Source organism: Nannospalax galili, unplaced genomic scaffold (assembly GCF_000622305.1).
Source record: "Nannospalax galili isolate Female #2095 unplaced genomic scaffold, S.galili_v1.0 scaffold1188, whole genome shotgun sequence".
NCBI classification, from domain to species: Eukaryota; Metazoa; Chordata; class Mammalia; order Rodentia; family Spalacidae; genus Nannospalax; species Nannospalax galili.
The window spans coordinates 423,234-439,250 of record NW_008358629.1 but is presented as its reverse complement, the minus strand read 5'-3'; the positions used below and the strand labels follow the sequence as shown (position 1 = coordinate 439,250).

At 42.6% G+C, this 16,017-nt stretch overlaps 1 protein-coding gene across 1 annotated transcript; it reads left to right on the top strand.

The window, feature by feature from the left end:
* The first annotated feature begins 5,975 nt into the window (after window positions 1-5,975).
* Window positions 5,976-15,716, top strand: LOC103724746 (nuclear RNA export factor 2-like). The gene is given in 18 exon segments (XM_029558062.1): window positions 5,976-6,072; window positions 6,806-6,852; window positions 6,966-7,082; window positions 7,183-7,253; window positions 7,344-7,438; window positions 7,551-7,639; window positions 7,759-7,866; window positions 8,013-8,122; window positions 9,649-9,685; window positions 10,306-10,361; window positions 10,507-10,614; window positions 10,751-10,809; window positions 10,929-11,043; window positions 11,130-11,173; window positions 11,727-11,799; window positions 12,314-12,496; window positions 15,484-15,544; window positions 15,672-15,716. Coding segments are annotated over 18 exon segments (1,515 nt in total).
* Window positions 15,717-16,017: the final 301 nt, after the last annotated feature.

Genomic DNA, 16,017 nt, shown 5'->3' with positions numbered 1-16,017 from the left:
GGTTTTTGTGTTTTTTGGGAGGTTTTTTTTTTTTTTTTTTTTTTTTTTTTTTTTTTTTTTTTTTTTTTTTTTTTTTTTTTTTGTGTGTGTGTGTGTGTGTGTGTTTTGTGGTGTTCATGCTGAGGGTGAAGTAACAGATACTGACAATGTATACATGAAAAGGAAGGAAGCTCTACAAAGTGGTGCTTGTCTCCAGGATGAATTCACTTCCTCAGAAGCTTTTGTATCATGCACTCCATGGTTTTCTCTGCATCACCCTTCTTCATTCTGACCCACAAATCCATCCCTCGAGCTTCTCCGTTTATGTCATGTACTCGTTTCCTTTCCTATCTATGTTTCATTTTGAGGACAGTCCTTTCTGTTACTCTCCAGACTCGAAGTCATCCAGACTCTGGCCCTGTCATCCTTTGGCACAAATACCTGGTAAAGTACAGCCTTATACATGTATAACTTTATTTAAGCAGAGGATATTTTGTGTACAAAATCCAAAATTGTAAAATGACTAGGTAAAATGACCAAATTACTTCTGGCTGGGAAATTTATAGGGAATTAAACATGACTATGTGGAGCTGCATATTGTCATTGGAAAATATACCTCACCCTTAGAAAGATCTGTTTGCTTCTCCCCAGAAACTAAAGAGAAGTGACTCTATATCTGGCCCATAGTCTGAGGTCCAAGCTGTGCTGCCCTGGGTCTGTTGGCATCTTCCACAGCAATTATCTATAACCCTAGGTATGCATGTATATTGTACCATTATGGGTCTGGATAACTCTTTAATAATTAGAAATAATGGGTTCAAGCATTAAAATTCCAAGATGAAAAATATAAAATGAAAGCATGTGGTGGATAGTCTGGACATACTCAGTACACAGCACAGGAGAACTATGTGCAGTAAGATCCAGTTTGCTGTGGCAAGGCAGGTACCAACCTGATTTGTAACATATACATTTTTAATCTGATTATAAAAGCGTATAATACCAAATCCCTAGGCACACACTCCCCTCTCTTCACCCCTGCCCCCGTTCACTTTCCTTCCGAGGTAAGGATCATTCTTTTTAAGAAGTATTTATTACTTTTTATTTTTGTGTGTGAGTGTATTGCCTGCACGTATGTAAGTGCAACTGTGTCATGCAATGCCCACAGATGCCAGAAGAGGTTGTTGGATTCCCTGGAATTGGAGTTAGGATGGGTGTTAGCCACCATGTGGGTGCTGGGAATAGAACCCAGGTCCTCTGCCAGAACAACCAGTGCTTTTACCTACTGAATCATTTCTCTAACCCGATGAGGATCATTCTTGATGTCTATCAAAAGGTTGAGCTAGTGTCTGTACACAAACAACTGCAGACTAAGGTCACTTTTTTCTAAATGCAATGCACATCCAGAAAGCCACATCTACTAGATCCAGAGAATGCTTCTCATTTCTGTTGGCATGATTTGTCTGTCTCTGTTTCTCTGTCTCTCTGTCTCTTTCTCCCTCTTTCTCCCTGTCTCTGTCTGTCTCTCTGTCTCTGTCTCTGTCTCTCTCTCTGTATCTCATCAGATCTGCAGGTTGAACATCAGCTCTCAGGGAGTAGCTTATTGTATTTGTGTAGCTGTACTGCAAACCTGTCTGGATAAAAGAAATCAACATAGGTGGAAGTGGTTGGCCAGATTTCTTTGCAGGAGTTGTTTCATTGGGGATCCCAGATCTACATCACATGCATACATTGACCACATTAATTTTTTACTATATGCCACTAACTACCAGCCCCAGGGTCACTCCTGATTTTCATATGATCCAAACAAATTTCTCCATCTTTGCCCAAGGCAGTCCTCTTCACTTGGTCCAGGACACTTGGTTCCAATCTCAACAGGTATTACTAGTCCCAAACCTTGTCCCTGTTCTGATACTAGAAGTCTGTCCAGGAGACTTTAAAGATCACCATTAAAGGAGAAATAGTACAGTCCTTAGAAGAACACTTGATAAGAGGTGGAGAGGCTGATCAATAGATGGGACCCAAAATGCTGATTCTGCCATTTGCTGGGAAGAAGTACCCTGGGATAATTATCAAATGTCCATGAGCTAAAAAGGGGGCCTTGCATGCAGTTCTCATGGAAATTCTGTGAGGACATGAAGAGAAATTAGTCTGCACTTGGCTGAGCAAGTGCTGGTTGCCACATGGCAAATGATGGTCCTATTCTTGCCATATTCTTAACCTACTTCAGTAAGATGGTGGTAGTGTAGGCAGAATTACAGAATGAGATGAGCAGGAGCCTACATGGCATCATGAAAGAAGCTCACTGTTCCTTCTGTGTGGGAAGAAGAACAAATGTATGGCAGAGCCTAAGGTTGAGAGGAATAGCTGCTTCATCAAATATTTAAATAATTTAACGTATTTTTATTTGTGTATATGTGTATGTCCCTATGTGTCTGTATATGCACCACATGCCTATGAATCTTCCCTCAGAGGCCAGAAGAGGACATTGAAACTCTTGGACCTGGAGTTACAGGCTGCTGTGAGGGGCCTGTTGCAGGTGCTGACAACTGAATTCAGGTCCTCTACAAGAGCAGCCTCTTTATCTCTGAACACTCTTTCTAGCCCCTAGCTGCTTTATTGCATTCTTGTTATCTATCTCTTTTCAGTCTGGTAGCACAATCACCAGCCAGGGATAGACTGACATGCAGGCAATCAGTAAGTTGATGTTCACCACTATGTATTTTGTCCTAAACACCCCTTTCCACTTGATCTGCCTGAGGCTATTCACCATATGCACATTGTTCTCTGCCATTACCAATACTGTGGTTTGCTTAAGACTGTATCTGTAACCATGGCCATTAGATAGCTCAAATTTACACATTTCCCACACTGGTAGTGTTTTCAAAAGTTGTGTTAGTTTCACACAATGGCTCTGAATCATCCTGTACTCTGGACATAGACATTATGTAACCAATATTTCTTGATTTTTACCTGGTTTTTCATTTCCTGCTGGTTACTCTGGCCCACCATGCTTCTCACCTTTTTATGCAGTCACAGATCACACATGTTCCTATATGTTCCCAGGAATGGGAAAAGTGCTTTTTTCTCTGGAATGTGACATTTTACTCAGTCTCTGACTTAAATATCTGATTTTCCCCCTGTTGGTATATGAACTTTCATTAAATGAGTTGGGGTTCCTGAAACGGACCAAATGCCATCTAGCAAGCCCTTTTCGTTGCTTGTTTTGTGTATCACGGACTCACAGGTTTTTAACATATTATAGTGGGCTTCAAACCCCTGTTACAGGATTTTGAGCAGAAAATGGACAAGATTTTATTTCTGCATTAAAGAAAATCATTTTTCTGCAATGGATAAAACACAGTTATCTAGGAAACAGTATGACCTGGCCCGGGTAATACAAATGGTAGAGGTGAGAAGCAGATAAGCTATGATGACTTTTGAATGTGGAGCCATGAGAATTTCCTCAGAAGTTCTATGTAACCTGTGAAATGCAGAAAGGGCTCCATGCCTGGTCCAGTTTTTGAAGCCAAGCAAGGACTAATGTAGTTCCCAAATGTTCTATTCACATTTAGTTTGACTTCCCAGTGTCCGCTCTTTCACACAGGGAAAGGCTCACAGGATGTAATGGTCACACAGTGCCTCCCCAGAAGAGCTCATCTGAGTTGTGGTCATCATCAGTCTATTGTGAATTGATCAGAAATGAGCTATTTTTATCCATAATTCTGTCCTCATGCAATTATAGAATAATTAGTGAAGAGAATGTACAATTCACAACCTTGGAGAACCTTTAACTTTGGAGTGCAAGAGGAAGATGGCTTTTCCTGGCACTGATGTTCACCCCACTTCTAACTTCCCAAGGAAGAAAGTCACCCTCTGCTGGCACAGGATTTCCAATGACTGATAATTGAAAAAGCCTTTAATAGTGTACTTAGAACAGAGAAAAGAGACTACCATTAATTCAAAAGATAGAATAACACAACAGATAAACGGAAAACAATAATCATTCCATGCCTTGCCATCACCTGGAGAGGCAGATACGTTGGAGGAAAGTATTATGAGAAGAGGTCAGTTGGGAAGTTGGTGGGATGACAGAAACAACTCATAGGTGTGATTAGCAAGTGATGCAAAAGCTTTGTAAACGTAACGTGGGTTACATTGCCCAAGAAACTAGTAATTTCTAATGAGAAGCAAAGTGAGGCCTTGCCTCATGATAAAAATGATTCATCTGAAAGGGGCACTTGAAGATTCCAAGTTTGTGTGTGTGTGTGTGTGTGTGTGTGTGTGTGTGTGTGTGTGTGTGTATACCCAGTTGCAGAGCCTCAGAGTACATAGTGGAAATACTGATAGAGCTGAAGGGAGAAACAGCTATTTCCACAGTGAGAGTACTGGCCTACCATACTCCACACAGGAGTCAGCAAGAAGATAGAAGAATGGATTCACATGGTACAGTAACAGTTACTGTATTCGTTACTTTTCTATTGCTGTCAGAGAAACACAGACCAAAGCAACTTATAGACAGAAGAGTTTATTTGAGCTTACATTTCCAAAGGGCAAGAGTCCATCATGGTGGGGAAGCATGGCAGCAGAAGTTACTAGAGAGGAGCATAAGCTAAGCTCTCACATCTTCAAGCAGGAAGCAAGAGAGGGACTCAAGATTGAGCAAGGCTTAAGAACTCTGTAAGCCCACCCGCACTGATGTGCTTCCTCCAGCATAGCTACACCTTCTATGACCTCACAAAACAGTGTCACCAAGTGGAGACAAAATGCCCAAATACTTGGAGCCTAAGAGGGACATTTTCATTCAAAACACCACAGCATCTTAATGACATAAATAGAATATGGGGCTCAATAGTAGCATCATACACTTATTTTTCAACTGCCTTCTAGTGCTTGTGAAGATAGAGCATCTGCTAGGTCATCGAGCAGCCCCCAACTGAAAAGGACAGAAGTCACACAAGAGTATGTTCCCTGACCATAAGGGACTCAAAAGAGGAATCAATAACAGATCACAGGAAAATCTCCATATATTTGGAAACCGTAGTAGAAACATACATCAGTTTGTGCTTAAGACTCTTGTTAATGGAAGTCATTCTAGTTTAGGAAAGGTAGTCTCCTGGGATGAAAACATTTTTGGCTGCACAGAAAGGAGGCATGATCTTGACAGCTCATGGCAAGTACTGCACAGGGCAGGCATGAACTCTAGGAACAGTTTAGCAGCCTACTGCTTCAGTTTCCACTATCAAATGACCTTGTACTTCACCAGCAAAGATGTGCACAGCTTGTTGATTGTCCACAGAGTCAGTTCAGTGGCTGATTGGATTTGAGGGTTGAGAGAGGTTGCCTCCCAGCTCTTGGTGTGGCAGTTAGATTTGAGAATCCAGAGAGAAAGCAAGGTTAGGTCAGCTCCCTGGTGTTTGTCTTGTGCCTAGCCTAAAGATCTCAGGCACACACATTCATGTTTTTCATACATCTTGTTCCACGTGTTTCAAGGGGGTCAACATGGTTGCTTCCTCTTGCAAACCATCAGCTGTGATTGTGCCACTTGGGAGATAAGGGTCTCATATGAGGGATTCATCTTGGGGGGTCTTGTGTGATTGGTCCCTTGGGGCAGGCTGATACATTGTTTACCCTGCCGTGATGTTAAAATATTTTACTCATTTTATGTGTATAAGTGTATCGCATGGATGTATGTACGTACACCCATGCTGTGCAATACTCATAGAAGTCAGGGTGTCAGATCTCCTGGAATAGTTGTTATCTACCAAGTGGGTGTTGGAATTTGAACCCAGGTCCTCTGGAAAAATAGCAGTATTCTTAACCACTGAGTCATCTATCTCTCCAGCCCTTTGATGTTAAGCATATGGGGTAAGTCCATTATGAATGTGTCTTTATATTTGAACTATTCCCAATTTCAGAAAACTGCAGTTGGGAAGGCAGTGTTCTTTAAGGAAGAAAGAGAAGTAGAAGTTGATCCCAAGACTATAATGACAACATGAATGGCCATTATGAGCATCCTGGGTGTGTATTTCTGCCTTCAAAACTCCAGGATGATGAGGACATGTGGAGATGAGAGATGCTCTCCAGGACCTCCCAGTAAGATGGTAAGTGATTTGCAGTCACTGTAAGTGCACAACTCTTTCACTTCCAGCGATCTTCTTTCTGGAAAACTAAAGAATGCTAAGTAGGTATCATGGCCGAGTGATCCCAGTTGTAACTGTTTTAGCAGTGAGGGGAGGCTGCACCTAAGACTTCCTTAGTATTTATTGGTATTCTCCCTTCCTTAGGACAACTTATGCTATCTATCACAAGAGGAGAGAAAATCAGAGTACAGAAGATCAAATCCATAATACTATGTGGAAAAATAGAAGATCAAATCCATAATACTACATGGAAAAATACAAAACCTCAAGAGAGAGGAGGGCAGGATACACCAGATGGAATCCCAGGGAGCTGGTTCAAGGTCACAGTGTCTTGGATATGGTATACATAAGATAGAATATTAAGATAGAATATTCTGATATTTAAGAGAAGGAAGATCACATTGAATATGGTAAGTCAGTCACTTGGAGAAACGCTACTACAGAAGAGAAGGAGGGAGGGAGCAAGGGAGGAAGGGAGAGAGAGAGAGAGAGAGAGAGAGACTGACTGTAGGAGATCTGCACTTCACACAAAAACAAAGAGCCATATCAGAGGTCCCCTCAGAAGTACTTTAAACTTAGCTAGAAAGTCCGGAAATTGCCCTTGGGATAGGTCTGTTTTCCATCCTAATTCCAAGGTGTCTCACTTCTCTCCCATTCCTTAACTGTACATTTAGATTCCATGTGAGTGAAATCAATCCATAGCCTCTGCAGTGTGCCCTTCACCCCAGTGGATGTGAGAGAGGATAGTGAAGCCAGCTGAGTAGGTACAGGGGATGAAGGCAGAGACTAGACTCATCAAGGGCCACTGGGTTCTGATGCCTCACTTCTACTTTCCATTGCCTGTAGTTCCACTATGAGAAAAGTAGGATCCGGTTTTTTGTTCAGAATGCTAGCACTGCCTCTGCATTGAAGGATGTCAGCTACAAGATGTGTAATGAGGAGAGCCAAAAGATATGTACTGGGGCCTATACCTAGTAAAGGCAAAGGTGTGTGTAGGCCAGGTGCTGGGCATCATCTTTGGGATTAGAGCTCCTGGTGCTCACTCTGCTTCTCTTCTTCACAGATATCCATCTTTGTCAGTCCCTTGGCTGTACCCTACTCTGTGCAGAATAGGATCACTCCAGAAAAAATGCCCACTTCACAGACCCAACGCTCGTTGCTCTTACTCCCTGAAGTTCTTGCCATCATGACTCTCAGAACATCAGAATCACTTTCTCCATCTCTGTCTTTGCAGCTTATCATGAGGAAATGATATGATGTCTCTAAGCAAGCTCTGGATCTCAGAAAGTTCCGCTTTGACCCAGCATAGGGCAGCATAGGTTTGCCTGGGAGGAAGTCACAGGAATAGCAACCAGAAGAGGAAGCTGTGCTGGTATTGGTCCAGGCAGACCCCTCTTGACCTTCTGATTCCTTTCTCTCTACTTCTTGAAGACTTAATGTATCATAATATCGAAATGATTCTGAATCGAAGAAACCGCATGGTTGCTCCGCTTCAGATCATTCAAGAGGATATCCCTGAGGTGAGGTCATAGACCCAGGGATGATTATGTTTACATGGTAGAGGGGTGGAAGGGATGGAAAGCAGGGCAGATGGGTCTCCAAGGCACTAGGTAGTAAAAATCATTCTTTCTCTAAAAAGCTGTTGTCCCTGAACTTGAGCAACAACAAACTGTTCCACTTGGATGGCCTGTTTGATGTGGTAGAGAAAGCCCCCCAAGTCAAGATATTGAACCTCTCCAAAAGTGAGGTGAGATGATGAGCTTCAGACGGAAGTGCACAGGGTGGTGCATGATGGTGTTGAGCGGGGGTAGAATCCCCTTGGTCCTGGTCCTGAGCCTCAGATGGCTATCTTTGCCTGCAACAACTTTACCAGTTCCCTCTCATCTTTCTCAGCTAAAGACGGCATGGGAGTTGGAGAAAGTGAAAAACCTGAAGCTGGAAGAGCTGTGGCTAGAAGGGAATCACTTATGCAACACTTTTCCAGATCAGTCTTCCTATGTAAGGTACATAATGCCTGCTAAAACCCCTTCCCCTTCATGGACACTATGGTGCCCTCATAGCCTGAGCTATACTCTATGTGTTCATCTCTGGGAGGAGGCAGCCCTGGTACTCTGGAAGGATCACAGGCCCTATCCTCTTCTCTTCTCTGTCTGTGAGGCTGTGCTCACAGGCCTCCTTTCCTTTTGTCCTGCCTGCTGCCTTTGCCTTTGCCTTCACTTAGCATGGGATGTGTTACATATATCTAAGCTTTTGACCCCCTCCAGTAGGCCCTCACATGCCTCATCCAAGTGGCACTAGCCTTCCTCCCTTGTCCAGAGATTAGCTTCCTGATCTTGTTCTTGAACAGTCCCTTCATCCAGTTCTTGAACAATGTTTGCATCCAGTCCATACTGCCCTAGAGGCTGTCCTGTCTGAAGCTGTGCTCTGAGGCCCTAGTGATGTTGACATGGACATCAATTCATCTGGATTATTGCTGAGAGCTCTTGCCCTCTCAGCTGGGGCTCCTGTAAGCAAGGGTAGAGACATGGGTCATTACCTGGGAGCAGAGGGATTCCTGAAACATGAGGGGAAGCAGAGTGTGGAAGAATTGAAGAGACAGACAAGCCCCCCAGATGTCACCAACCCTCCTTCCTCTCTTTCTTTCCTATACCTATCTACCAATCAATTTACCTTGATCATCAACCTACCTAGCTTTATAAGAGGATCTCTGGGTAGCCTAAGACAAGTAAATTGATTCCTTGGAGAAGATCCCCACGCAGAAAGATACAGGTACAGAGGGATCTTCAGGAGGGAACAAAGTGACCAAAAGAGATGGCCACAGGTCCTCGATCCCATGCTGAGCTGGGGCATCACACTTCACCTCTTCAGTTTCTGGGAAGTAGGTCTTGCCCCCAGAGTGGCTCACTGTGCCCAGAATGAGCCTAGCATGGGGTACTCAGTGGGCTCCAACTCATTAAGGTGTATCCTTCCATTCCTGCTTTGGGTCTTGGGGCCAGCCAAAAACAGGTGAAGGAAAAGACTTCTGCAGGGGAGTCCTTCTCTCCCCTGTTAACCCTGACTCATAGTACCAGGCTAGACAGAGCATCTCCCATTTCCTTTGTGCTGTTTCCTCTTTCTCCTTTGTCTCTACTCTGTGTGTCCTCCATAACTTACTAACCTCCTTTCACTTCCTTTCTGTCACAATCACTGCTGTCTCCTTGCAGCCTCCTTCACCACCCTGTCTGAGCATCCTACAAAATACTGGACATGCAGCAAGGTGGCAGACCCTGGGCCCCCCACCCCATACCCTGATTTCTATAAAGCCTTCTGTGTAGATTCTAGGGGAAGAGAAGGAAGACAGGGAGTGGAAGGAAGTACTCAAGTCTGGGCCTCCAATGTGACTCCTTGTCGCAGCCCAGTGTAGCATAGGTGGAACTACTTAGGGGGAAGGAGAGGAAGGGAAACTATAGGGAGCCCTCACTGCAGAGGGGGTAAGGTTGTCCAAACCTGAACTGTCAATAACTTCTTAAGGCTTCTGGTTCTTGGACAGTGCCATCATGAGCTGTTTCCTCAAGCTGATATGCCTGGTAAGTTCTTACCTTCATCATTGACTTCTCTTCCTCATATATGTTGGACCACAGCTGCTCCCAAACCGATTATATTTTGCCTAGATTTTATATTTACCTCAGATCATAATTCGTTTTAAATAGCATGGGTTCATTAAAAAGACAGGGATTTTCTCCCTTAAGTATACACACAAACATGCACTCAGCACATGTGACATACACAAACGTGTGTGCATCCACGTGCATGTATATGAGTGCCCACACACACACACATACACACACATTTTAACACATAAACACTTAATAGTAGGAAATTTAGAGCATCCCATAACTCAGAACCCCACTATAATCCCACAGCCCAACAAAAGTCCTGGTCACTTTACACCTGGTCTCTGATCCTTGTTTTCCCCTTGGGGCTCTTCGTGTCTGTGAGCATCCAGTGCCACCTTCCTGGTGTGCTTTTCAAAACTCCTTTTCCTTTCCTCAGGATAGCAAGAAGGTAATACCTGCCAATATAATGGACATTGAAGCCCCCTAGTTAGTGAAGCTTTACAAGGTAAGGAAGAAGGACCAAGAGAGAAGTAAGATGCTGCAGGTGAGCCTTTAATAGACACATAGTTTAAGACGACTTTTCATTCCAGGAAAATCTTAAAGGTTCTGAGCCCATAAAGGATCTAATTCTGCAGTTCCTGCAGGAGTAGGTACATGTGGGACCTTGAGGAAAGGGAGGGCTGGACCAGGCTGGGCCACCTGAGCACATGTCTGTCTGTAGAGCTTTTCAGGCCTCATTTGGGACTGGGACCATAGAGAAAGCCGGCCCAATACACCTCCACACCCCACAGGTATTACTTGATCTACAACTATGGAGAGCGACATGGTCTCCTCAGTGCTTATTGTGACCAGGGCTGCTTCTCCCTGACCATTTCCTTCAATCCCAGTGATCCAGATCTGTGAGTATCACAGCTCATGCTCAGTTCTGAAGCAGTGTGAAGCCATCCCTCACCCTACCACCAAGCAGACATAGATGGTCCCCTGGAAATCCCAGCATCAACTGGACTAAAAACTCTCATTTCTCTTTTCTCCTAGGAGCAGTTTGTCTGAGTACTTCAAGGATACCGGGGATATGAAAAATACAAAGGACTCCTGTAAGTGTGTGATGAGGAAGACTGGGTGGAGTAAAGGTAAAGGCTTGTGAAGGAGGCAGTTATAGAGGCCAGGGTGTGACCGACTGATGCGTGATACTTGCTTCTTCACCCCTCGGTAGACGTACAGAGGCAGTTGCTGAAGTACACAAAACATGACATTGTGGACTGTCTCAGTGTATTGCCCAAAAGTCATCATGCCTTCAGCTCCTTCCAGGTGGACATATGTTTCCAGACAATAAGCACCTGCCTCTTCTGTGGGTACAATTTTACATGAGAAGAAAGTTAAGCAGGATTGTGAGTTCATGCCCTCTTCCCTTTTAGGAAACAATGCTCTGCTTTTCTGTCAAGGGCCTGTTCAAGGAAGGTGAGTTTCTGTAGAATCCCCTCTTCAGATCATCTGCTCCCTCCCTGGATGTGTACCCTCTGAGAACTTTCCCAGCTTCTCTCAATCTGTACCTTTTCTTCCTTAGCTCTCCTGCCCACATCCCCTCCACACACCATCCTGGACTGACCTAGGTCTTTGCCTGTTTGTCTCACAGCTAATGGATTAAGGACACAGGCTGTGGGGTTTGTTGGCTCTCATTCCAGTTACTTACTCTGTAGTTTGGGGCCAGCTGTGTAACCTCCCAATTTCCCCATTTGTAAAATAAGACTAATTTTGCTGATGTGAAACAGAGACCATGTGGACAATGGAAATGATTTTTCACAGGGTGCAGCAAGTGGTTTGGGACCCATCATTGGGAGTGTACTATTCCTGCCATTGCCCTTCCCATTCTTGCCACACCCTCCTGAAACCAAGCCAACAGTTGTCTGGTTTTTGGGCCCCGTTTAGCATAAGACCCTGCCTGGGGAATGTTGTGTGCAAGGGTAAATAATGTGCAGTTCTAAGGGTACATTAGTGTTTTTTGTCGTTGAAGTGGAGGGAAGGTTTCCAGGATGTGCTCGTGCCTTCATGCGGACCTTCATTGCTAGCCTTGGCAGCAGTTCCAAGTAAGTGGTGTGCTGTGGATGGAAACTTCCTTCCCAGCGTGGTGTCAGCAGTGTGAAAATGTGGTGGTGCAGTTCTGAGGATATTCTCAATCTTGTGGAAAGTCAACAGGCAGATCCAAGGAGCAGTCTAGTCTAGCAGTTAAGAGCATGGACTCCAGAATTGGAATACCAGTTGTCTTCCTGGGCCCCAAACTCCCTAACTGTCACCCTAGGAAAATTATTTGACCCCTTTGTGACTCAGAGTCTCCCTCTGAAAATGGAAATAATGGAACCTAGGTTATTTGGCTATTGTGTAGACTAAATGCAGGATTAAATTTCCAAATCGGATGAAGCTGGTAGACATTCCCTCCGAGGGTGGATCCTCTGTGTAGTAACCAAGGACTCTTAGAGGCAGATTGAACAGGCACATGGAAGGAATCTGGTTGTTGAGTAACAGTGACTAAAGAGGATCCTGTTTGGGGCAGTGGGAGATTGTACAACAGTACAGTTGTCTCAGGGTCTGGTTTTCCTCCAGCCTCTGCATCGTGAATGACCAGCTGTTTTTTAGGGATTCAGGCCCTGATGAGATCCAGAGGGCTTTTTCTGTATCCTTGCAAATATCATGTTACAGCTCCAAACCCATCCTTTCTCAAGAGCAGTGAAAAATTGTGTGGGCTTTCTCTACCCAGTCTGGCATGAAACTGGAGTCATCTCAGAAGTGAGTGCCTGATATTCATGTGAATGGGGGTGGTAGTTGGGAGGGTTTGAGAAAACAGAGGCATAACAATAGAAAAAAAATCACACAATATTTGAAAATGAACTGTGTGCACATTTTTTTTCCCTTTCCACCTCCCCAAACTGAGTACAAACACAAAATTTCCATTCTGCCTATCCCCATACTTTTTTTTTTACAGGAAAGTAGATAGTTTATTGAGGAGATAGAGAGGGGACTGGGTTGTGCTATGCCTCCCTTGTGGTCTGGCTCCAAAAAGGCAAGAAGGGAGAGAAGAGCAAGGTGATGTTTCCAGAAAGTTTTCACGGGTCATGAACACATTAAATATCATGGTACAAGGGTGCAGATCCAAGGACCACCTCAGATGTGCTTGGATCCACTAATACATCTCCCCAGTCCTTTTTTGTTACCTTTGTTCTGAAGTATCTTACTCTTTTTTATGCTGTCATAAATGGACCTGATTTTATAAATTCACTTTGGAAGGGTTTTTGTTGTTGTTGTTGCAAGGACACAGAAATGCAAATGATTTCTATACATTGATTCTTGTGTCCCGCAACCTTGATGAACTTGTTTATATTAGTTGTTTAATATGATGGGTTCCTTTGGATTTTTCATGTAGAATGTGATGACATTTGAGCAACATACTAATTTTTAAATTACTTACATACACCAATACAAGAGAATGTCATCTTTAAAGGGTACAGCATAGGTAGACAGGCTGTAACTTCTTTAAAAAATATTTTATTTATTATATTGATTTCATGTGTAGGAGTGTTTTGCCTGTATGTATGTTAGAGCACCAGTGTCATGCAATGCCTGTGGAGCCAGAAGAGGTCATTGGATCCCCTGGAACTGGAGTTACGGATGGTTGTTAGTGGCCATATGGGCACTGGCAATTGATCCTGGGTCTTCTGCAAAAGCAGCCTGTTAACTGCTGAGCCATCTCTCCAGCCCCAGACTAATAACTTCTTAATGTTTAAATATAAGTTATAATTTATCTTATAAATGTAACATTTATAATTATCTTAGGATTTAATAATGTAGCTATCTCTATTATACACAGAGTAAGTTTGCCTAGATTGTGAATGCTATTGTTAGTTGATATAGTATGTCCAGTAAACTTCATGTAAAGGAAGCCTAACACATATTTGACAACACATATATCTATTGTTTTACCTGCATTTACAGCCATAATAAAAAAATCTTACTTTTAACACTTGCTTATTAAGGATAATTCTGAAAAAGAATCTGGCAACAGTCTGTCAGATAAGGATTTAAAATTTACATTACCCAGAGGTATCCCAACTGATATAAAGCAATTTATTATTATTATTATGAATTATTATTAACCAATAACAATAACACAAATGAAATGAACTTATAATTTCTTTAAGAACTTAATTCTCTGTATCTAATGTTCGCTTTTATGCCTTAATGAAACTTATATTTGACCCAGTGAATGTTTTATTTATATACAAATAGTATTTCAAGATTTTATGAAACATTTCATGGACTCAAAGATATTATTTTAATAGTTTTTAAGAAGGTAATTACCTGTACATACTTACTAGGCCTTTAAATATATACCCAAAATAATCACATTCATACAATACACACATCGCACATCCATTTTTAAGATATGTAAATAATTTCAGCATACAGAAATAAAATGAAAGGAAAAAAATCTAAGCCGCCACTTTTACTCATTTATTCTGATACACAAACAATGTAGAGTGACACACAAACATTTGTCCTTAACATCCAGGAGGAGAGTACAGCCCAAAATTAAAATGATTGTTAACATTACACAAAACAAAGCTCAACTGAGCTTTAAAAAGAACAAACAATAATTCAGTCCTTGTAAAGGCTTTCCCGTTAAATCTTATATTCATATGTATTAACTGTCGATACAACAGAATAATCAATTCCACTATCAGATTCTTTCTCAAGTGGTTGTTTGTATTTTACCACATTCATTTATTTAAAAAAACCTCATTTTTATTTTATGTGTATGAGTGTTTTGTCTGCATGTACATGTCTGCCATGTGCATGCAATGGCCACAGAGGCCAGAAGATGGCATTGGATCACCTGAAACTGGAGCTACTGACTACTATTAGCCTCTTTGTGGGTTCTGGGTACCTAACCTTGGTCCTGTGAAAGAGCAGTCACCACATTCTTTTATTCATTATTCGATTTTTTTTTCTTTCCTGGTTCTTTTTTGAGAATGGGTCTCTCTGTAGCCCTAGTTATCCTGGAACTCACTATCTAGACCAGGCTGGCTTGGATTTCACAGAGATCTGACTGTCTCTGACTTGTGACGACTGGAATTAAAGGCATGTACCACCACGCCCAACCTAACCACATTCTTAAATTATAATCACCAGTATTTTTTTTAACAGTCCAGGGGATCACACTCCCAAAACCAAGCTAGGATGGATGACTCTCCTGAGACAAACAAGGCCATAGTTTTCCTGGCTCTAGTCCTTAAGGTCATTGGTGGGCATAATTATGGTACACTTTCTAAAACTTGAATTCTACTCTTGTAAAATTTGTATCTTCTAACATATATAACAATTTCAGACTAAACAGCCCATTACACAATGATTCTAGCCAACTCCTATGAATGGAAATCCAAAGCCTCTTCCCTTATCCAACAGATAAAATACAAGGTCTTGTAGTTCCTAGTCGGCAAGGACAATGCTTACCATCAGGATGGAGGTAGTTATATAAAATGACTGATCAATATCATTCTTCTGCATGACCAAAAGTATTACCCACATGTTTCTGCTTTGAATGCTCCTGAGCATGAATGCTGGCACATATTTTGTTTCCTACCAGGTCTTTCTTCACCATTCCAGTCGTGCTAATTTTGGGATATGTGTCCCAGCAAATCAGTAGCATAGATTAAGCGTTGGTAAAGAAATCTATCCTGTTGTAGTAATAGAGGTCACCTCTCTTCCTTCTACCCCAGGTGCCTTGAGGACAACGATTGTGACTACAGCAGAGCTTTTCAGGTCTTTACTATGCTTCAGGTGATGTCTGGGAATTGATGGTAAAAGATGGATGTCTCTGGGAATTCAGAAAGGTGGAGTCCAGATAGTGGGGGAGCTGGAACTCAGGGTGCTGAGTTTTTCTGACACCCTAATTCCTTTCCTCCAGACTGAGGGCAAGATTCCAAAGGAATTCTTCAGAAAAATGTCCTAAAAGGGCCCATTGGATATCCCCTTTCTCTCCATCCACATTGTTTCTATCATTTGTTTTCAAGGCCTTGCCTATGACTTGGGTTGGAAGCCTGGCCATCTCCAGGAACAGTTATTCTTGTGTTTTCCCTGTTAAGATGACTTTATTTTCATAATAGTGACTTTGCATGTTGTGTCCTGGAAAGCTTTTCTCCTATCCCAGCGATGAGCATTGGGGCCACGGTCAAAAGGCTGCATATACCTCCATTTCCACCATATTTATCTTTCGTTGTACCTAAGCAGATCTGATGGGTTTGTTTCCGTTG